General features: G+C 37.1%; 5 protein-coding genes across 5 annotated transcripts; 3 read left to right on the top strand and 2 right to left on the bottom strand.

Annotated features, from left to right (window-relative positions):
• Positions 1–5,617: 5,617 nt before the first annotated feature.
• LOC125479725 lies at positions 5,618–8,104 on the bottom strand. The gene is made up of 6 exons (XM_048589449.1): positions 8,014–8,104; positions 7,357–7,412; positions 6,218–6,739; positions 6,000–6,151; positions 5,837–5,903; positions 5,618–5,707 (listed from the first exon to the last, which is right to left on the bottom strand). Exons 1-6 carry the CDS (start codon positions 8,102–8,104, stop codon positions 5,618–5,620), a joined length of 978 nt encoding a protein of 325 aa, XP_048445406.1.
• Positions 8,105–11,236: 3,132 nt separating this feature from the next.
• On the top strand, positions 11,237–12,592 carry LOC103938720. Its single transcript, XM_009348758.3, has 2 exons — positions 11,237–11,761; positions 12,244–12,592. The coding sequence occupies exons 1-2, from the start codon at positions 11,339–11,341 to the stop codon at positions 12,415–12,417; spliced, it is 597 nt and encodes a 198-aa protein (XP_009347033.2). The 5' UTR covers positions 11,237–11,338; the 3' UTR covers positions 12,418–12,592.
• A 371-nt stretch (positions 12,593–12,963) lies between these two features.
• On the bottom strand, positions 12,964–13,874 carry LOC103939735 (non-specific lipid transfer protein GPI-anchored 10). Its single transcript, XM_009349854.2, has 3 exons — positions 13,523–13,874; positions 13,285–13,386; positions 12,964–13,115 (listed from the first exon to the last, which is right to left on the bottom strand). The coding sequence occupies exons 1-3, from the start codon at positions 13,872–13,874 to the stop codon at positions 12,964–12,966; spliced, it is 606 nt and encodes a 201-aa protein (XP_009348129.2).
• Positions 13,875–14,831: 957 nt separating this feature from the next.
• Positions 14,832–15,461, top strand: LOC103939728. Its single transcript, XM_009349841.2, has 2 exons — positions 14,832–15,119; positions 15,211–15,461. The coding sequence occupies exons 1-2, from the start codon at positions 14,870–14,872 to the stop codon at positions 15,360–15,362; spliced, it is 402 nt and encodes a 133-aa protein (XP_009348116.2). The 5' UTR covers positions 14,832–14,869; the 3' UTR covers positions 15,363–15,461.
• Positions 15,462–17,303: 1,842 nt separating this feature from the next.
• Positions 17,304–18,231, top strand: LOC103938715 (heavy metal-associated isoprenylated plant protein 26-like). The gene is made up of 3 exons (XM_009348744.3): positions 17,304–17,500; positions 17,601–17,682; positions 17,849–18,231. Exons 1-3 carry the CDS (start codon positions 17,489–17,491, stop codon positions 18,121–18,123), a joined length of 369 nt encoding a protein of 122 aa, XP_009347019.2. The 5' UTR covers positions 17,304–17,488; the 3' UTR covers positions 18,124–18,231.
• Positions 18,232–20,732: the final 2,501 nt, after the last annotated feature.

The following is a 20,732-nucleotide window of genomic DNA, read 5'->3' as shown; positions in this document are numbered from 1 at the left end:
TCTTTAATAGATATTCGTTCTAATTTTTTTTTTTTTATATAGTTTCATGTATCAAAATATCTTTAATAACTGTATGCACATAAGAATGCATAGACCTATTGTTGGTTCTAAAAATTACAAAACCTACGTGGCGCGCAGGCCGAGTAACTAATAAGCTAACTACGTCCTTCGGTTGAATACGGGGCGTGCCAACTCGTCGGCCGAGCTCGGCCGAGGAGTAAAATTTGATGATGTCGCGTTGAGCGCGTTGTTGACTTCTGTATCTTGCGCTTGCGACCGAGGAAGGAACGCTCTTGGTCTCTGGGTTCTATAGCCTGAAGACAAGGCTACTAATTCTACAGAGTTCACAAATCGTCGGAGCCTGATTCGGTCACTGTGATTATATTCGTAAGAGTATAAGCACGCCAAATCGAGACCAAACTATACGGGCACAGGTACTCGAATGTGATATATGTCTTGATGGTAAACGTAGTTCGGCCGTTGGAATGCCGAACCCTGAAACTTACTTGCGAGTATCCAATCATAAAATCACTCGGCGTCCAATGCGCCGAGCAATGCAATTCGTAACACCCAACTATGCCGAAAAGGCTAGTAAGATGACCTCTACCAATAAGGGTTCGAAAACCCTTCTCGGCCGAGACTTAGATAGATAATCGGTCGACCTCGACACAGTGCTGTTTATCCAAACTGAAGGTGCTCCTCGGTCGGCTGATTCTGCGGCAGCAATGCTGTTTATCCAAACTGAAGGTGTGTCGGCAGGAAAAGAAAAGGAAAAATCTCAAGGTGTTTGAGAGGTTTTGCGCAGGGCAATTGTATGCTGATTTTTGAAGGCCCTTTCTATTGCGTGATTTCTTGTATTTATAGCACCCCATTCCTTGAGACCAATTCGCATTTTGATCCGGATTGGGAGTCCTTGTCCCATTTCACCTCTAACTCGAACAATCCTACTCCTACTGGGATTCTGAATTTTCCTTCTTTTCGAGACTCCATTCCTTGCTGGTCGAGACTTCTGGTCGCACCAGGACTTCCTCGACCTTTTCTATTCATCTGGACTACTTAGGATAGGATTTGGCTGACCCTGCCAGCTGGCCTGGGTTTCATTATTCGGCCCATAGTATTTGTCATCACCTTGGGCCAAGCACATCTTGCTGCTCGGCCCAACCATAGTATTTTGGGCCCAAACACCTATATATTTATAATAATTCTGATATTGTATAGAAAATTTATGTATTAATTAGTGATTTGGATAGTATTCAACTGATATTTTGAGAGGTTCTAATTTGTTTAATGAATTCAAGAATATTGAAATTAGGATTTTAAGTGATTAAAGCAGGCATCCAATTAAGATTCTAAGTTGGTTTATTAAAATTCTTATAAATTTTGATGTATTCACTTAGGATCCAAAAGAGTTTAAATAAAATATAATTTTAGCCCTTAAAACTCAAGTTTCTTTACATAAAACCCGACATAGTCTTTTTACTTGAATAAAACTTAATGACTAGGCTCTACATAAACAAATTCATCAATTCTGTTTGGCTTTACACATTTTGCATTTTCCAGATGTCTAAAATACCCCTAATTACAATTTTAATGTAATACATTTAATTCTATGCAGATTTGAAGGGAGGAATTACTAGAAAAAAAATGTATTAATGTTTAAATTCATTTCATATTAATATATCATAACAAATTGTATGTTAGTGCTTCTAGCAAAAAATAAATAAATAAAACATTAATGTTATACTTTCCTTTATATTTCATAACTGTTTGGACATGTGTTAGTAATAAAATTCCTAATATGTGTAATAATACATGCAAATAATTTACAAAATAAAAAAATTATTTAATTCAATATTAATTTATCTACATTTGATATAATAAAATATAATTGCACATATATATTACTAAAATATGCCCAATATATGTAATAATGCATGTAAAATGATTTACCTACAAAATAAAGGTATGTAAGTTGATTAAAAATAATATATCTACTACTTTTTGTTTATGAATTTTAATTTACCTATTGTTTTTTTTGTACAAACATAATGTACCTACAATATATAATTCCTACTAAAACTAATATATATTTGCATATATATAGTAAAATGTGCCCGGTATATGTAATAATGCTTTTAAAAAAATTACCTACAAAATAAAGGAATGTAATTTGATTGAAAGGATAATATATGTACTACTTTTTGTGTATGAATTTCAATTTTTTTTTTTTTTAAGAAACATAATGTACCTAGAATATAATTTACCTATCGTTTAATTCTTATAAGTAAATAATGCATTTATAATTTACCTATTTTTTATTCTAATAAAAATTTAATTTACTTATTGTCACATCCCGAGCTCGACTCCGCCATAGCACGATATTGTCCGCTTTGGGCCCTGACCACGCCCTCACGGTTTTGTTTCTGGGAACTCATACGAGGACTTCCTAGTGGGTCACCTATCATGGGATTACTCTCGCACGAACTCGCTTAACTTCTGAGTTCCAATGGAACCCGAAGCCAGTGAGCTCCCAAAAGGCCTCTTGCTAGGTAGAGATGAGAATATACATATAAGGCCTACCACTCCCCTGGGCGATGTGGGATGTTACAATCCACCCCCATTAGGGGCCCGACGTCCTTGTCGGCACACTTCCGACTAGGGATTGGCTCTGATACCAAATTGTCACATCCCGGCCTGGGCCCCAACCACATCCTGGGCTCGACTCTGCCATAGCATGATATTGTCTGCTTTGGGCCTCGACCACGCCCTCACAATTTTGTTTCTGGGAACTTAGACGAGAACTTCCCAGTGGGTCACCCATCCTGGGATTGCTCTCGCGTGAACTCGCTTAACTTCGGAATTCTGATGGAACCCGAAGCCAGTGAGCTCCCAAAAGGCCTCGTACTGGGTAGAGATGAGAATATACATATAAGGCTTACATGATCCACTCCCTTGGGCGATGTGGGATGTTACAAATTGTCACATCCTAACCCGGGCCCCCACCACATCCCGGGCTCGACTCCGCCATAACATGATATTGTCCGCTTTGGACCCTGACCACGCCTTCACGGTTTTGTTTATGAGAACTCAGACAAGAACTTCCCAGTGGGTCACCCATCCTGGGATTGCTTTTGCACGAACTCGCTTAACTTCGGAGTTCCGATGGAACCCGAAGCCAGTGAGCTCCCAAAAGGCTTCGTGCTAAGTAGAGATGGGAATATACATATAAGGCTTACATGATCCACTCCCCTGAACGATATAGGATGTTACACTTATGCTTTACATATAAATATAGATATATTATTTTTGACACGCGTATATAATAACAAATCAAAATGGCTAATGTAGGTAATAATCTGTGTAAAATAATTTACCAACAAAATAAAAGAATATTAATTGATTCTTTTTATTTTATTTTATCAAACAATATTATTTGATGCAAAATAACTTATTATACAAAGGATCCTTTCTTTTCATACAAAAAATATGCCTATAATTGTTTATGAATATGGGTATATATATTAATAATATTTATGAAACAAAAAAGGTAAAATTTCCATATGGGGTTAATTGCTAATCATAATTAGGGTGAGTAATAATATTTATTAACACTAGTATATGGGCACACAAAGTGTGAGAAAATTTTTTATTTTTGTTTTTAAAATAGAAGGATAGAGGAAGAGAATGATAGAGAATGGAGTGGGAATGTTTTTTATTTTTTATTTTATTTTATTTTTTAATTAGGGATATGTTAGGATTACACGTAGGTGAGATTTTGAAAAAAAAACAACAAAATTTAGTTGTGTGAAATTACATTTCTGCCCTACATTTCTTATTCATGTTCTATTTTAATTAGAGAGTTGGATTTCACAGGATTTTGGTTGACAATACGTGTTTTATTAATTAATAGAGATAATTAGGGTTTTGTGGCATAAGTTGTAAATATGTTGTAATAATTGGTTATATATATTTATCTAGATTGTAGTCTATTTGAAATTTGGGTTTTATTTGAATGTTTAATATTAGTTGGGTTTTTGTTTGAAAATAGGAGTTTCAAGGGTTTTCTCTAAAGAACCCAAGGGTTTATAATATTTTATGTATACTCAATTAATAAAAAGTTGAGGAATTTGAGTAAATTTCTCCACATTGTGTTTTCATATTTCACCTTAAATCTTGAGATTTTGAATGAGCTAAATTAAAATTTTACATAGAATCTCTACAAATCAAAACTCCATCAAAATCTATGAATTTATCAATCCATCAAAATCTCAATTGAACACAACTCCTAAATTAGTCTGTTATGACTTATTTTGAGTGAATCACGGCTGATTTTGTTTTCCCACGACTGTGAAAAATGTATTTTGAATTTTGTGGGGGTGTGATTCAAAAATAGGAGGGAAGGGATGGTGGGGTAGGTCCTTCGACGTGAAGAGCTTAATGGTTTTGCTATCGTTTTCATGACTTCTTTTTTCAAAGCACAACTAAAATGCTCATATCTTTGAAACAGTGCAGATGAAGATAGTAATGGAGGTCGTTGATTATATTTCAATTCTCAAGAGGACATAGGTGTAGATTTAGCATTTCTTTTCCGACTAATCAGGTGATTTTCATACTCATAATTTACTTTTACAAGTGCAAGTTCGTATCACTTTTTTTAGAACAAGTATGATATTTATTAAAGATATCAAGAGTTCATACAAAGAGAATAGAACTGAAAATAAAAGTAAACTTCTGACCAAAAACCAAAAGTACAATCTTGTTGGGGCTTTCAACCGGACTCAGGGTAAAAAGAGGTCACCACTATAAACTTTGGAAATAAAAGTAACAAAGCAATGTTGGTTTTAGGGTTTTGTTTCCTTGCCTACTAGGCTAGGTTGGTTAGTTATATATATAGCTTCTTCAGTTTGTAGTTGTCTCGGCTTTCTTTGTTTCTTCATTAATCAAATAATCTTTATAGTTTGTTCGTATGTTCGTTAGTGTAATATGATTTTAAACTAGCAAGACTATCCTCCAATAATATATCTGCTAATATGAAACACTATTTTTCTGAAACACGATAATGAAATACAAATTTCATATCTAATTGGTTGCTCGCCAACAAATCAAGGTAGAACAGAATCAAATGCGGGAATCAAAATGTGGTGGATTCTTACATCATTTTTATGGTGTTTTTAAAGTTTATCCATCCAAAATTAATTTGAATTCAATAGTGTAAGCTGTTGAGAGTGAATTTTATATCGGAAATTAAAAAAACTCGCATGTGGTAATAGTAATTGGATTTATATGTAATGCTAATTGGTTTTATGGTGGAAACTCAACTCTCTTTATTAGCATAACAACAAAAAAAACAATCAGGATTAGTTAAAAAGATTGAGAGTCATTCACAACCACTGATGAAGGATTCCTAACAAAGTTTAAGGATTAGGTAACGTTTTTAGAAATTGAATGGATTATGTGTTATACAAACACGAGGAAGGTAATCAAAAAAGGAAAAAGATGAGTTCTTATTTCATCACTTAGGAATTGTGCGAGATGAAATGATTTTGAATGAGAGAAAGAAGTGAGGTGACAAGGGAGGCCAACAACTTGGACAACACTCTTGGACCAACAACAACGCTTAACGAGTAGCAAACAACTCAACCTCGAACGCAGAACTAGTCTTTCCACTAAAGCCAGTTGCAGCTGCTAAGAGAACTCTTTCATGATCCTGCAGAACAACCCCAAGCCACCTCTCATCTCATGTTGAACCCAGGCACCATCAAAATTGCATTTAACCCAGCCAACACTGGGCTTACTCCACCGTTAGACAGGACGGTTGGATTTCTTCGAAGCCGACTTGTGTCATTTTTGATACTCCTGCAACCAACTCTCCGACCGGACCACCACTTCCTGTGGCGACAACCCTGCTTCATTCCACACCACATTATTCCTGTTTTTCCATAGCATCCAAATGATCATCAAATGTAGCTTAAAACCCGAGGAGGAAGATTGGATATAACCATTGCAGAAATTGTTGATCATCTCTATCGACAGATCGAAAACCCAGCCCTCCAAACCACGTAGCCTTAGCCAAACTACAATCTCTTAACACGTGTTCTGTCGATTCATCAAACGACCCACAAAGCACACAGAGTCTCTCCATAATCACTTTCTGTTTAAGAAGATTTAAATTTGTAGGAAGAGCATCCAAACATGCCCTTCATGCACAAATCTTTACTTTCCCTGGTACACAAGCATTCCACAGCTTCCTCCATAACCTGTCGCGGCCATCATCCAACAAATAAGCACAGATGCTCACACCATCCCCACCCTTAGATACAATCTCCCTCGCAACATGATAAGCACTCCGCACCGAGAATTTCCCATGACGCTCGTAGTGCCAAACTCGTCTGTCTCCAACCGTCCGGAAGCTTAACGGAATATGTAGGATTCGCTCCATCTCTTCCTGAAAGAATAACTGTTGAAACAGCTCAACATTCCAATTCTGCGAATGTGACACTATAAGCTTGTCCACTGTAACCTCCGTATCCCAATTCACCGGTGGAGGACTTAGCACTTTAAAATATGAATCTTTCGGTAGCCAGTTATCATGCCAAATCTTGATATTCACCTCATCTCCCACTTGCCAACAATGCCCCTTAATTATCACATGCCTTGCAGCCGCAATACTCCTCCAGACATACGACCCATTGGCATTAACCAGAGCATTAAGAAACTCAGTATTTGGGAAGTACCACGCCTTAAACACATGATATGTGAGGGACTCAGGTTGGTGGGTAAACCACCAAGCTTGTTTCGTCAATAGTGCTAGGTTGAAAGCATAAAAGTCCCTAAATCCCAACCCACTTTCAAATTTAGGCTTACACAGTTGTCTCTAGTTGAGCCAATCGATTTTCCTCTTACCCAGATCAGCACTCCACCAAAATCGTGCGATCATTACATTCACTCATTCAGTTCTTCATAGAACGATTTGGAAAGAACCAAGCATTGCATAGAATACATAGGGACATTTAGTTGTCTCTAGTTGAGCCAATCGATTTTCCTCTTACCCAGATCAGCACTCCACCAAAATTGTGCAATCATTACATTCAGTTCTTCATAAAACGATTTGGGAAGAACAAAGCATTGCATAGAATACATAGGGAGTGCTTGAACCACTGTCTTTACAAGCTTCTCTTGACGTGCACATCTCAACAAGCCCCCACGCCAACTTTGAAGTTTCTTCCAAAACCTATCCTTAGCATACGAAAAAGCTTCATTATTTGACTTTTTATAAGGACTGGTAAACCTAAATACCCATTGTGAAATCCACTATCTTCACTCCCAAACAATTAGCAATGAGGTTTGGCGACACACCTTAATACCCTTCAAAACGCCATCAGCTTCTGCCGTCGTGAGGAGAGCCGATACACCTTTGGCACACATAACAAATAAATAGGGGGAAAGTGGATCCCCTTTTCAAACTCCCCTATCAGGTTGCACATACCCAACTGGATCACCATTCAGCTTGAAAGAATAGGTCACGGTAAACACACATATCTTTATCGTATGGATCCATCTTGAAGAGAAACCCATGCGCCTCATTATAGCCTCCAAAAAACTTCAATCTAGTCTATCACACGCCTTGCTAATATCCAGTTTCAAAGCCATAAGCCCACTCAACCTCGAAGCCCTTTTATGCATGTAGTGAGCAACCTCCGCTGCTACTAAATAATTATCTGAAATCAACCTTCTTGGAATGAAAGCACTCTGAGTAGATGAATTGATAAGAGGGAGAATAGTCTTCAATCTATTCGCTAAAACTTTCGCTAAAATTCTATACAACACATTAGAGAGGCTACTAGGACGTAACTGAGACATCTTAGTTGCCTCTTTGACTTTGGGAATCAGAGTAATGTGTGTCTAATTGATTTTGCTAAAGATATGCTCCCATGACACCATTTCTCGAATGCCATTACAAACATCAGCCCCTACAGTCGCCTAATGCTTTTGATAGAAAACCAGGTGACATACCATCAGGACCAGGAGCCTTAGTGGGATGCATTTGAAAAACAACACATTTCACCTCCTTATCCGTGATAGGCCTCCCAAGTTCAGAATTCATCTATTCCGTAATCGACGGTGCAACATTGCATAGAATATCTTCAAAATCAACAACCTCATTAGACTTGAATAATGTGGTAAAATAATTAACCACCACACGTTCCATACCCCCTCGGTCCTCATGCCACAAACCCTTGTCATCTAACAGCCCATGTAGCCAATTTAGCTTTTGTCTTCTATTAGCTTTCTGGTGGAAGTACATAGTGTTGCGATCATCGAGCCTGACTCAATCCTCCTTCGCCCTTTGGCGCCAAAATAATTCCTCTTGTTCAAGCAGAAATTCAACCTTCCAATATGGGATTTCTTTTGTTCAATAAACTCTACCGTGAAAGGATGACCCAACAGACTGGTAAACTTGTCTTTAGCTTCCCTAATTTCTCGCGGCCTTGTCCTGGCATTACTACAAGCCCAATTTGTCAACATCATCCTTGTTGCTTTAATTTTCTCCGTAACCTGAAATATTGGCGAGCCCTCCACATTTAAATCCTATCCATTTCTGACCACCTCAGAACAACCCTCGTGCATGTTCCAAGCCTCATCGTACCAAAAAAGTCTCTTTCCTTGGTTAATATTACTTCCCTCCCAAGTTAATAAAATTAGAACATGAACATAATAAGTCTTATTTAAATAATGCATTCTAAATTATGGGAAAAGATCAATCCACTCCTGAGAGCCCAATGCACGGTCTAACCGCACCTTAATACCACCGCATCTCGTAGTGAACCAAATGTACTTATTCCCAAAGTAGCCTAAATCAATGAACCTACACTTCTCCATTATGTCCCGAAAACCCTTCATCTGTCCATTACTCCGAGGATTTCCCCCTTCATGTTCATTAGATTAGAGAATCTCGTTAAAGTCACCGATACAGAGCCAATGATGAGTCGTATTCCCACATAAGGTGCCAAGTAGCTGCCAAGACCTAGCCCGACCACTCTCTGCTAGAAAACCATAAAATCCAGTAAACCTTCAATTCACATCCCCAGGCACCCCAATATCAAAATATACATGATTCTGCGAATATAACCACAAGTTTAAGTTGAGTTCATCCTTCCACAGCACACACAACCCACCTGAGATACCTCTACTATCTACTGTAAAACTTCTATCAAACTTCAATTTCAATCGTAGACGTTTCATCTGACGAGCATTACTTTTAGTCTTGCATAGGAACACTACCATGAGATCTTTACTATGAATTAGGTGTTGAAGTGCATGAACTGCACGGAGGTTCCCAAGCCCCCGGCAGTTCCAACTCAAGCAACTTATTTATTCCGGCAGGGTTGATCTCTGTCAACCTCCGCTAATAAAATAATAGACTCCACCTTATCCATGAGTTTCCTACGTCATCTGGGAGGGGCCTCAAGCTCCTGACCTTCCCTTTGAAGACGTTTTCCAAGCTTTGGTAATGGCGACCTAAGCTTATCTTAGGGAATGGATAGCAAGCTACCCATTAGAAAACCACCATTTCTGTGATGTGTACGTGATTTCTTCCTTCATTTCTGTTGAAGCTGCTCAATAATAGGCATTGAAAGGATCCGAGCCCAGTTCAAAAGTCCCAACCTTAGAAAAACCCGAAGCGTCTGCCAACTGGTTATGGTTCACACTGTGGTCCATAGGGGTAGATTGCTGACTCGGCCCTGATTGGGAGAAAAGTTGAGGCCCACAAAGTTCCAACCCACTATTGGCCACCCCCGGGGAGGGGGGACCCATAGCTTAATTGAGGCTTATGATTAGGGGAAACGTCCTCACCAACTGGCATAACATTCAAATCAAACCCAAAAAATCGTAAACCTCCATAACTAGAAGACCTTAGTCGTCTTGAGAAGAGAACCTTCATTATCATCAATCACCACTATTCACTGCTTCTCTATGGTCAGCGCCAACCGCGCTGCAAAGTTCTCTACCATGTTGTCCATGAACCTTTGGACGACTCGCCAACTACGATTGACTGCCCACCAAAACTGGTCTCCAACAAGCTGGACAAGCCGGACTAATATCTAATGGGACACAAGATCCGTAAACACCACAAATCCCTAAACACCACAGATTCCAAAGGTTTAACTTGACTTCAACGCTACCACCGGACTCTGACTTGCCGTAGCTCTCCTAGTGATACTTAGGAAACACTAAGAAGCCCTATAGAGCATTTCCTATTTATTTTGATCCAATCCAATTATAAGTTTAGGGTTTAGCTATATATAAATACACAAATTAAGGAGATTTACTTCCTATAAGCAAAAAATAAATTTAATTACACCTAATTTATTTCAGTCTTCCACATTTTATTGTGTAATTACAGTAATCAAACCTTAAACCTAACTTACAGGCTGCTTCACCATTTTGGATCACCACAAAGACTTGTTCGATTTCTTTATCGTTAACAAGAGCTAGAAAAGTTATTAGAATTACAGGCTTAGTGTAATTTTCTTTTCATTTGTAAAGTGAGAATTTTTAAGTTTGATTTTCACAAGAATTGACTTTGATATTAAATTATTATGACAGACTTATTGTGCGACTTTAATACAAATCTCATACCGTTTAATATAAAATGTTGTTGCATAATCCCTCACTTCCTAATGTAAAATATCGTTGAATAAAAAAAAATATGGCTTCTTTTTTTCTTTTTTTTTTAATCTAAAATGGTCCATGAGATTGACATAATTCTTTATTTTGGTCCATGACAATAAAAATTGGTAAAAGTGGTCTCTAAATTTGTCCACTATAAATTATTTTGGTCATTTCCTGAAAAATTTGCCAATAGCCTCACTATATTGTCACATGAACGACCATGTGAGCACATTTATAAGGGTATTTTTTGTCAAACTAACCCCTCCACTTAACGAGGATATTGACAGATTTTCACGAAACGACCAAAATTATTTATGATGGACAAACTCAAAGACCACTGCTATCGATTTTTATTGTTACGGACCAAATTGAGGAGATGTTAATTTCAGGACCACTTTGGTCAATCAAATTAAGTATGAGAAAATAAACAATACACCACATCACTGCTTGGGCTCATAAGATGGAACAATAGTATACTAACTGGACCAAAGTGGACGGACCGGACGATCCAATATGGAAACAAATCTGGTCAAGTTTATAGAAAAACATCCATTATCATCTTCCCACACTCATTATCTCATCCACACACGCTGAAGAGATATTTGCACTCTGATCATTTAGCTTTGAGCTGCTAAGAACACAGGGATTCTCACTTTCCTCCCTCATGGCTCTAGCCATAGCCAACAGTGGAAGTTCCACCGGCGGAGCTAGAGTCCTTTACAGCAGCTCCACCACCAGACAGTATCCCTACACCAACCTCTCCTCACAACGCCAGCTCCTCTTCCCTCCCTCCTCCAGAAGAGCCCTTCACGTGGTGGCAGCCAAGAGATTCACGTCCAGAACTGGAAGGACCGACGGCAAGAACAGGAGGAGCAACACAACCACCAGAGACCAAGAACAAGAGATGATGGGGTCGCAACGAACGGCTGAGATTGAAAACGTCGGTGGTGGGGCTGTGGGAAACGTTGATGATGGGTATTTCTTGCCTAAGCTTCCCGGGGATGAGCCTTGCTTTTGGGAAGGTGAAAAATGGGACTGGCTTGGATTCTTTGTGGAGTACTTGTGGGCTTTTGGTATTGGCTTTGCGGTATGTTCACTACTACTCTTGGTTAATTCGTTCATCAATTTTTGTCCTTAATTTAATGTTGGGTGTTTATGTTCAATGATTCGTATGTAACAAATCGATGATTTCAAAATAATTTAGATTTTATTAATGAACCGTCTATTTATATGGTACTTATGAATCAACTAAACAATTACCAATTTGATTGATTCTTTTGCTAGAATGATCCTTAAATAATGAATAAAAACAAATAGATCCAATTATAATTGAATACTACGAAAGTTCGTTAATCACAACTTGATAGGCACTAGTTAAGGGTGTACTTCTTTGTCGATATATAAACTGCAATGCGGATAAATTAAAATACATAACAATGCATGATTAGATTAAAATACCGTAATTGTGGCATTCCTTGTACGTAAATTTCCCGCCCACTTACGTTCTTTACAAATTGAAGGCTAATGTTTGACCCCCGGCCGTTTGTTTGTTTTTGTTTTTCCCTGCAGCTTATTGCTTGTTTAGTTGCTGCTACTTCTTACAATGAAGGAGCAACTGATTTCAAGGAGACTCCAGTCTACAAAGATTCGTTCCAGTCTCGGGAGTTTTTGGAAGAACCGGAGGCATCCAACCCGGATGTCTTCGAATCCAACCCAACCGAAGTGGCTCCTAGTTTGGAATAGTTTCTCAATGAAATACGTGATACAATCCTAGGCAAGCAAACATTCTGTCGTAGTTAAATATCTCTGTTTGTAAGGTGACTTTCCACATCTAAACATCTTTTGTTTTCTTTCTGAATTGTATTTTATGATCTTGTACGATGTTTATCAAATTGTCAGAGATAGCATTATTTGTGGATGTATCTGTTTGAAGTAGAGAAAACTTGTGTGTTACCGGGTGTATACACGTGTGTCTACGTCTCTCATCACACACGGGTGTATACTTCCGGTAACAGGGCATAATCTCTGCTCCCTGTAGGCCGGTCTGTCATCTCTGGTTTGCACCATCGAAAAACAGTTCCACAACACTTAAACAAAACCTAAGTAAGCTGAGATCCCATATATAATTTGACAGTCACCACTGTTTTTATTCAAATCAATAGAAGTTAGATGCTATCTAAATAAAACCGTAATGAAATAAACTCTCGGTCCTAAGTTATAAGTAAAATCTCTAAACACAACATAAAAAACCATCCAGATATTAATATGGTGGTATAAATATGATCATGTTCAAAATGGAACTCCTGCCACCGGAAAACCTGCCACAGCGAAAGCCACTGCAAGATAACTTCCCATCTTCAATTTGGTCCCAGCATTTGCAGTTCTGCTAAAACCTAACCCCATCGTGGTGGGTATTTGTGCAGTTTGAGGCATTGGAGTGGCTGAAATCCCAAAAAAAAATTGCAAGCCCGAATTCAAGAACTTAGAGGGGATAGTAAAAAGACTAAAATAAGCGAACTCAAATTACGTTTAGATTGTTATTTAATTTTTGAGGCATTATATATTTTGTAAAATTAGAGGGATTGCACAAGAGTTAGACATTTTTATTACCAGCAATTGTAGAATTAGCAGCAGATGAGTTGGTGTTTTTTCCCAGAGGGGGATTTTGAGAACTAGGTGAACTAGGAGGCACAGGTACAGGTATCCCTGCGCCTGCAGCAAAAAGTTCGAAAAAAGATTAGAATAATATGAATTCATGTAAGATTATGTAATGACACAGAACAGTGAACAGAGCTGGACTCAGAATCGAAAAAAAAAAACCCCATTTTTCTTCAAAATCAGAAGTTACCCGAACAAGTAGAGATGTTGACTTGAAGGCTACAAACAACAGGAAGCTGGAGAGCACGAGTGGTGTTGATAGGGAATGTGCTCACAGTAGTATCGTTGAGGAAAAGGCAAAGGCACTCTGGCTGCTGGCTGTAGAGCAGCTTGAGGTTGTCACAGCATGATTGTGCGGGCGACATGGCAATGCCTTGCACGAATGGCACACATGGGGCCAGTGGAAGAAGCTGCGTGGTGCATTGAGCAATGGTAGGGTTTTGTGAGAGGACGGGTGGCGGAAGGGAAACGAGAAAGAGGAGTAGAGTCAGAGAGGAAATGGAGAAAGGATCTTGAAGTAGAGAGCTGTTAGGGGAAGCCATTGTTGTGTTCTCGTGTAGAAGAGTTTAAAAATGACCAAATAAGGTGTAAATTAAATAGACGAATTCTGCATGTTTTGAATGTGATGAGTTTCTTCTGCATGTATGGTGTGTGTTATTCTCTGCATGCATTTCTTGCTGTCTTTTGAGTATCTGTTGCTACATGCACTTCTTGCTCGAGTTCCCTAATAAATTTTGTAAATTGACCTCAATATTTTGCTTGTGTCTTTGCAAGCTACTATTTCACAACTCCAGATGATATAAAACAAACAATATGATCAATTAAGAAATTGGTACTTTTCAATACCTTAGTAGGGTTAGGGTTTAGGTCGATTGCAAAGTGCTAAAGTTTCGAGAGATTGGTCATGTGAACAATACTGAAATTCAAGTCCTCCAAGGATATGAATTTTGATTTTATCTCCTTGTTTAAAGAATATAATCCAATTTCAAATAAGGGAGCTAGCTAGAAGGATCACTATCCAAAATAATCAAGCACAAAAAGAAAATCATTTGCGCAGTTAATATGATTTAATTGTTCTACCTACAAATTAAAAACGTCACTTTCTTCCCCACGTACGTTCTCCATGTAAATACTGGATAAAACGAATTTCTCCAACATAAAGGTGATTGCAGTGAAATCATTACAGTCGAACCACTTCTGTTTCATGATTCTGATTTGCTACTTACAATTTTCCACGATAACTACTACAAGGAAAGGAAATATGAGCAAGAAATATTTAAGGCCATCAATGGACTCACCATTTTTGTCAACTTCAAAATGAATTCCTGTCAATTTCCTCTGCTGTTACGCAAACTTTGGCGTCTTGCTGTCCTAAAGCTTATGCAGCTCAAAATCATACAGATAAAAATTTTCAATCAAATATCTGATTCGATTAATTGGTAGGTGAACTGAAGCTAAGCAGATTTAATTAACGCGGTTAGGTAATTAGCTGCTATATATATATATATATCACTATTCTATATGTGGTGATGGTATAATGGTTTATTATGGCTTATCATTTCCTGTGCTGATAGATCAACAAAGCAAAGTCATGTCTCCTACTTCATTGGCTAAGAAGAAGTTTGTTCCAATGAGAGGCCACAAGAAGGCCAGTAAAAGCCGGCTACTTCCTCCAACCGGCTCTTCTGCTAGAACCAGTCCAGAGATGCAGGAAGTGGTTATAGGTGCTGATTTTCGATGCAGCAAGTGTCGAAAGAGCGCATCCCAGGTGATATCGGATGTTGATGGTAAGAGTTCTTTAAAACCTTTAAACTGTTCTGCCACTCAATCAAAAAAACTTCTAATGTACTCGTTGATGAGGTTTTGCATTTCTTGCAGATGTGGATTCCATGGCGGTACATCTTTTGGATAAGAAGGTTACACTCACTTGTAAACCAGTCCGTAAAGGATCTCTAAGGAAAATCTCGGCCTTCAGCGGAAAACTATCTCACAGAGCCTTAAGGACTGCGAGGTTTTATACGCGTCACTGATTCCGCCAAAAAATCGTTTCTGATAACGAATTGCCCTATGCATGTAAAAATACCTAGTATTTGTGTTTCCTAAACCCTTAAGTTATGATCATCATCTGTAATGTTGGCCGAGGTGGTGTTACAATAAAAATATCCTTAGGCCTATCCTAAATAAAGGGACACATGAAAAGCAGGTCTCCGATCACACCTTCTCTTAATCCTAAATGATATGCAACTGTTGGGGCATAAAAATGCTGAGAGTTGTTTTATGTCGATGAGGGACAACGTTTGTTTTATACTTATATGAACTTAAACTACTTCTCATATTACCAATTAATTTTATGGTAAAACCTCAATTTCATCACTAAACTTCGACCCCTATTTCTTTCTTTCTTCAAAAAAGAAAAAATAAATCTAGCCAAAAATAGACTCTTGCAGAAAAGAATCAAAATAATATGATATGCTTCTTGGGACTTAAAAAAACTTCACTACTTTCAAGATGTTTATCTCACAAAAAATAAAGTAATGTAACGAAATTGATAAGCAAGAAAAAGAAAAAACATTCAAATTATTATACAAAATTTTTATTCACTTACAAACTTAATACAAAAAAAACACTCAAACACCCTTACATTTCTTCACTCTTTTTCTCACTTCTTGCTCTATTACATGGCAACACACACACACACACCCCCCTATTTATAGGTGTGGTTTTGCCGACTTGAGTATTGTTTAACAACCACACAAATTGCTAGCTTTGGTCTTTCTAGAAAAGACTACATTAGAGTTTAGATATTTCTAGATGGCTAGAAAAGACTACATTAGATATAGTTTAGATATTTCTAGATGGCTAGAAAAGACTACATTAGATATAGTTTAGATATATAGTTTAGATATTTCTAGATGGCTAGAAAAGACTACATTAGATATAGTTTAGATATTTCTAGATGGCTTAACAGACTTGGGCTTTGCCGGATATATTTTGATATGCGTGTATTCCACCGACATGCTCTTGCTAGAATTATGTAGCATTTGCATGAATCATCCATTGTGCTTGTGTGCCTTTTCAACATGGGTAAGACTCGGTTCGAGACAAGATTATAATTCAACAATAACAACGTAAGATTTATATGTAAATATGGTACTTATTAAAAATAAGCTTGAATACAGCTTCTTATAATTAGAATGTTTATATATTTTTGATATGGTCTGGTATGAAATGAACTTATAATCATAGAATTGACTCGATCGTCAGATATAATTTTATAAATCATAAGTTCATAATATACGTTGGCGATTTCCATTTTGGATGGAACAAATTAAACTACTGATTCTTCGATTCCAGTTATTAATAGGTTCCCTACAAGCAGCCTAGAAATTTTTAACATAAAATTAGATATACACTCAAAAGCATCATGATATACATTGAAGATGACTAGAAAATCAAATATGATTTGTGTAAAACAAGCCTATACAGCCATTTCTTATATTGGCCGTTCCTTAATTCTAAAGGCAAGATTAGAGAGATAAATAATACAAAAGAGAGAATTTTGAAATCCCAAAAGGAAACCATTAATTAGAGTCAACTAAACTTTCCACATTCACCAGGATTAAAGCATTTACCATGAATTTGGAAAGGAAAAAAAGTGTATTCAGAAAGGTGATGCTTTTCCATTGGCATATATACAGTTATATGCGCTTCTGAAAGCAAGAAAGTTATTATGCCCTAAGCTTAGTGCACACGGGAAGTCAGAAAAGTTATAAAAAACAATGCAAACATGTCAAGAATATAATGGAAAAATCTAGCCACATTGCCAGCGGATACATATATACATATACATATATATACATATACATATACATATACATATATATACATATACATATATATATATATATATGTGTGTGTGTGTGTGTGTGTGTGTGCATCTTTACTGGGTGGAAGAATCAGATCCCAAGATGAACAGTCCATGAATTAATGAATCAACAGAATCAATGTAACCAGCTCATGACACTCTCCATTCATCCTTTTTCGTTTTCTATAATATCACAATGCATCATTGCCTTTAATATCACCATTTTTGTCGTCCATTCGAGAGTTTTGGATTCTGCAGCAATAGTACACATCTCTCTCTCATTACGATTTCATGGCAGACAAGGTATGCTTCAATTGACATTTTTTTGGGGTCAGGAATTTCATTAGTTTCTTCTAATCTTAGTTATCTTCTGTATCATCTGATATTGATTATGCATGTCCAGTTCTGCTACATGCTGATGAGAATCCATATGGACTGCAATGGTTGTTACAGAAAAGTAAGGAGAGCAATTCTCGATATTCGAGGTGAGAACACTTCCTTTTTCTAATCTCTAAACTCTTGGCTAGCTAGTAAAGTTGGCTAGAGCAGTCTTCTCCTTTCTGGCAGTTTAGATTGGATTATAAACTCTTAAGTTTTGTCACATAATTACATAAATATATATAATTTGTTTGTTCATTTTGTTATGCATAGAGTTGGAGACTCATTCGATAGAGAAGAAGGAGTGCAGGGTGAGCGTCTGCGGCAGATTTATACCGCAGGACGTAGCGATCAAGATAAGGAAGAAGACAAATCGCAGAGTTGAGATACTCGATATACAAGAGCTTATGAGCAGTAACACCACCACCAACGATCAAGAACACCTCCAAGATCAGACGCCACGTACGCCTTTGATCAGTTCTTGGAATAATGTCGTCTCGTACCCTAACCAAGTTGAAACTTTTTGTACAGAATCACACCACCGTTAAACTTGATTCGACTGATTAATGTGCATTTAAAACTACTGTAACCATCTTTCTTTACAGAGTTGGAGTATGCAGGATAACTTGTATTAGGTTAGAGAGACTGGTCAAGTTTGGTGTACATTATTTATATCCACTATTTGATTAAGAGATCGACTTAAGTATTTTACTTTGAGGCCAAACTACGTTTTATAATCCCCGTAATTTCATTTGATCTTCGACTTAAGGATTCTTAGTTTTGACATAAGGGGAGTCTTGCAGTTTGTTTAAGATTCCAACTTAAGAGAATCCATTCAATTAACAGAATGAAACTCACGTTTTTGTTAGATTTTTTTTTTTTTTGAAATATCATACGCACTTATACACATTTTTTCAAATTTTCATACAAACTAATATTTTAAGAAACTTGTCATATCAATTTTCTAAAATTAAGAATTTGTCATCTCACGCTAACTCCATTAAGTTTTTTATAAAAAAGAAAAGAAAAATGGTTTCAGAGTTGTTTTGGACTTTTGACCTCATTTTTGCAAATTCTTTTTATTTTTATACAAAAGTATATGTACACAAGGGGTGGGAAAATAAATTGAGGGTGGGAGAATAAATTGAGCTTGAGCTTTTGACCTTTTCAAAATTTCTGTACTTACAAACCTCAAAAACTTTGGCTAGTAAAATCAACATGTCAAGTTTGTTTAAAAAACTTATGATGAACTACTAAAAATTATATTAGGTTCACTGACAAGGAGTTTAAAATCCCCATTCAATTGTAACCCTAGTACAATCCCCAATTCGATTTCTGATTTCAATTTATGGTGTCAGTGCTCATGATATTTTCTTTTGATTTCTACATGATCTACTAGCTTACAATCAAAGAGATTTTTCAATGGTGCCTGAAACACAAGACGAGATACCAAATGTCAATATATAGTAAGAGGAACATTTGAAATTTTTTTCCTTCTAATTGTATGATAAAATACGGTGTTCTCCCATATCTTGACATACTAGAAAATGTGGCTTTTTTTTTTTTTTGAAAAGAAACGATAGTAGATTTCATTTCATCATAAATTGCATTACAAGGGTTGATCCATCTCTAAGCATAGAGCTACACATAGTCCTCGACAAGTATATCAGTTAAGATATTAGGTGGGGAACCGGTCCATTCACAGCTTTGCATCAGAGATAGGCCAACTTTTGCAAGGCGATGAGCAATAGGGTTAGCGTTTCAACGAATGTGCGTGATATTTGCTTCAGTGATTGTGTTCAGTAGAGCTTTGCAATCCTCCACAACTTGTCCGATGGGTGACAAATTGAGGGTAGGATCCCTCAGTGCCTCTACAATCTGAAGTGAGTTTGTTTCAATAAAAAGGAATTGATAACCCCTGTCCATCGCCCATAGCAAACTTGCCCTCAATGCCATAGCTTCCGAGAGCAATGGGGAGGATATATTTTCAAAGCTTCCAATACAAGTAGACATAAAAATACCATCACCATCCCTGATAATAGCACCAAAACCAGCAGCAAGGCTCGTTGCGTTCCATGACACGTCAACATTCATCTTGAGCCGCCCCTGGGGTGGGACAATCCATCTAGGGGGTGCCTCTCAATCTGCTATTTTGTTCCTCACCTGCGCTTATGGTTCTGGTAAACTCCAGCCACCATTAAATAGCATTAGTAGTGCATACCTCAGGAGAGTTCTCATCCCAGAGACTGTGCCCCCCCTCCCCCAGCCACCATTGAATAGCACTAGTAGTACATACCTCAGGAGACTCCAACTTCTCGTCCCAGAGAGACCGTGCCCCACCCCTCCCCCCCGGGGGGTAATTTCATTTGATCTTCGACTTAAGGATTCTTAGTTTTGACATAAAGGGAGTCTTGCAGTTTGTTTAAGATGTCAACTTAAGAGAATCCATTCAATTAACAAAATGAAACTAACATTTTGTTAGATTTTTTATTTTTATTTTTTGAAATATCATACGAACTTGTACACATTTTTTCAATTTTTCATACAAACTAATATTTTAAGAAACTTGTCATATCAATTTTCTAAAATTAAGAATTTGTCATCTCATGCTAACTCCATTAAGTTTTTCATAAAAAAAAAAATAAAAAAAAAAGAAAAAGAAAAAATAGGTTTCAGAGTTGTTTCGGACTTTTGACCTCATTTTTGCAAGTTCTTTTTATTTTTATTTTTATACAAAAGTATATGTACACAAGGGGTGGGAAAATAAATTGAGGGTGGGAGAATAAATTGAGTTTGAGCTTTTGACCTTTTCAAAATTTCTGTACTTACAAACCTTAAAAACTTTGGCTAGTAAAATCAACATGTCAAGTTTGTTTAAAAAATCTATGATGAACTACTAAAAATTATATTAGGTTCACCAACAAGGAGTTTAAAATCCCCATTCAATTGTAACCCTAGTACAATCCCCAATTTGATTTCTGATTTCAGTTTATGGTGTCAGTACTTATGATATTTTCTTTTGATTTCTACATGATCTACTAGCTTACAATCAGAGAGATTTTTCAATGGTGCCTAAAACACAAGACGGGATGTCAAATTTCAATATATAATTAGAGGAACATTTGAAATTTTTTTCCTTCTAATTGTATGATAAAAT

Source organism: the organism of the source record quoted next, unplaced genomic scaffold (assembly GCF_019419815.1).
Source record: "Pyrus x bretschneideri cultivar Hongxiangsu unplaced genomic scaffold, Pyrus_bretschneideri_v1 Contig3, whole genome shotgun sequence".
In the NCBI taxonomy this organism is placed as follows: domain Eukaryota; kingdom Viridiplantae; phylum Streptophyta; class Magnoliopsida; order Rosales; family Rosaceae; genus Pyrus; species Pyrus x bretschneideri.
This window is presented reverse-complemented; position numbering and strand designations above follow the sequence as displayed.

Excerpts from the sequence above, each read along its gene's own strand:
- LOC103938720 (XM_009348758.3), top strand. The coding sequence starts at position 11,339 with ATGGCTCTAGCCATAGCCAACAGTGGAAGTTCCACCGGCGGAGCTAGA. Across the intron at positions 11,762-12,243 it reads CTTTTGGTATTGGCTTTGCG|CTTATTGCTTGTTTAGTTGC; the intron begins GTATGTTCACTA and ends TTTTCCCTGCAG.
- LOC103939735 (XM_009349854.2), bottom strand. The coding sequence starts at position 13,874 with ATGGCTTCCCCTAACAGCTCTCTACTTCAAGATCCTTTCTCCATTTCC. Across the intron at positions 13,387-13,522 it reads CAACATCTCTACTTGTTCGG|GCGCAGGGATACCTGTACCT; the intron begins GTAACTTCTGAT and ends TTTTTGCTGCAG. Across the intron at positions 13,116-13,284 it reads TGCTAATTCTACAATTGCTG|CCACTCCAATGCCTCAAACT; the intron begins GTAATAAAAATG and ends TTGGGATTTCAG.
- LOC103939728 (XM_009349841.2), top strand. The coding sequence starts at position 14,870 with ATGGTTTATTATGGCTTATCATTTCCTGTGCTGATAGATCAACAAAGC. Across the intron at positions 15,120-15,210 it reads GGTGATATCGGATGTTGATG|ATGTGGATTCCATGGCGGTA; the intron begins GTAAGAGTTCTT and ends CATTTCTTGCAG.
- LOC103938715 (XM_009348744.3), top strand. Across the intron at positions 17,683-17,848 it reads AGCAATTCTCGATATTCGAG|AGTTGGAGACTCATTCGATA; the intron begins GTGAGAACACTT and ends TGTTATGCATAG.
- LOC125479725 (XM_048589449.1), bottom strand. The coding sequence starts at position 8,104 with ATGAATTCTGAACTTGGGAGGCCTATCACGGATAAGGAGGTGAAATGT. Across the intron at positions 6,740-7,356 it reads GCGTTTTGAAGGGTATTAAG|GCGTGGTACTTCCCAAATAC; the intron begins GTGTGTCGCCAA and ends CATGTGTTTAAG. Across the intron at positions 6,152-6,217 it reads ATGCTTGTGTACCAGGGAAA|AAAGTGATTATGGAGAGACT; the intron begins GTAAAGATTTGT and ends CTTCTTAAACAG.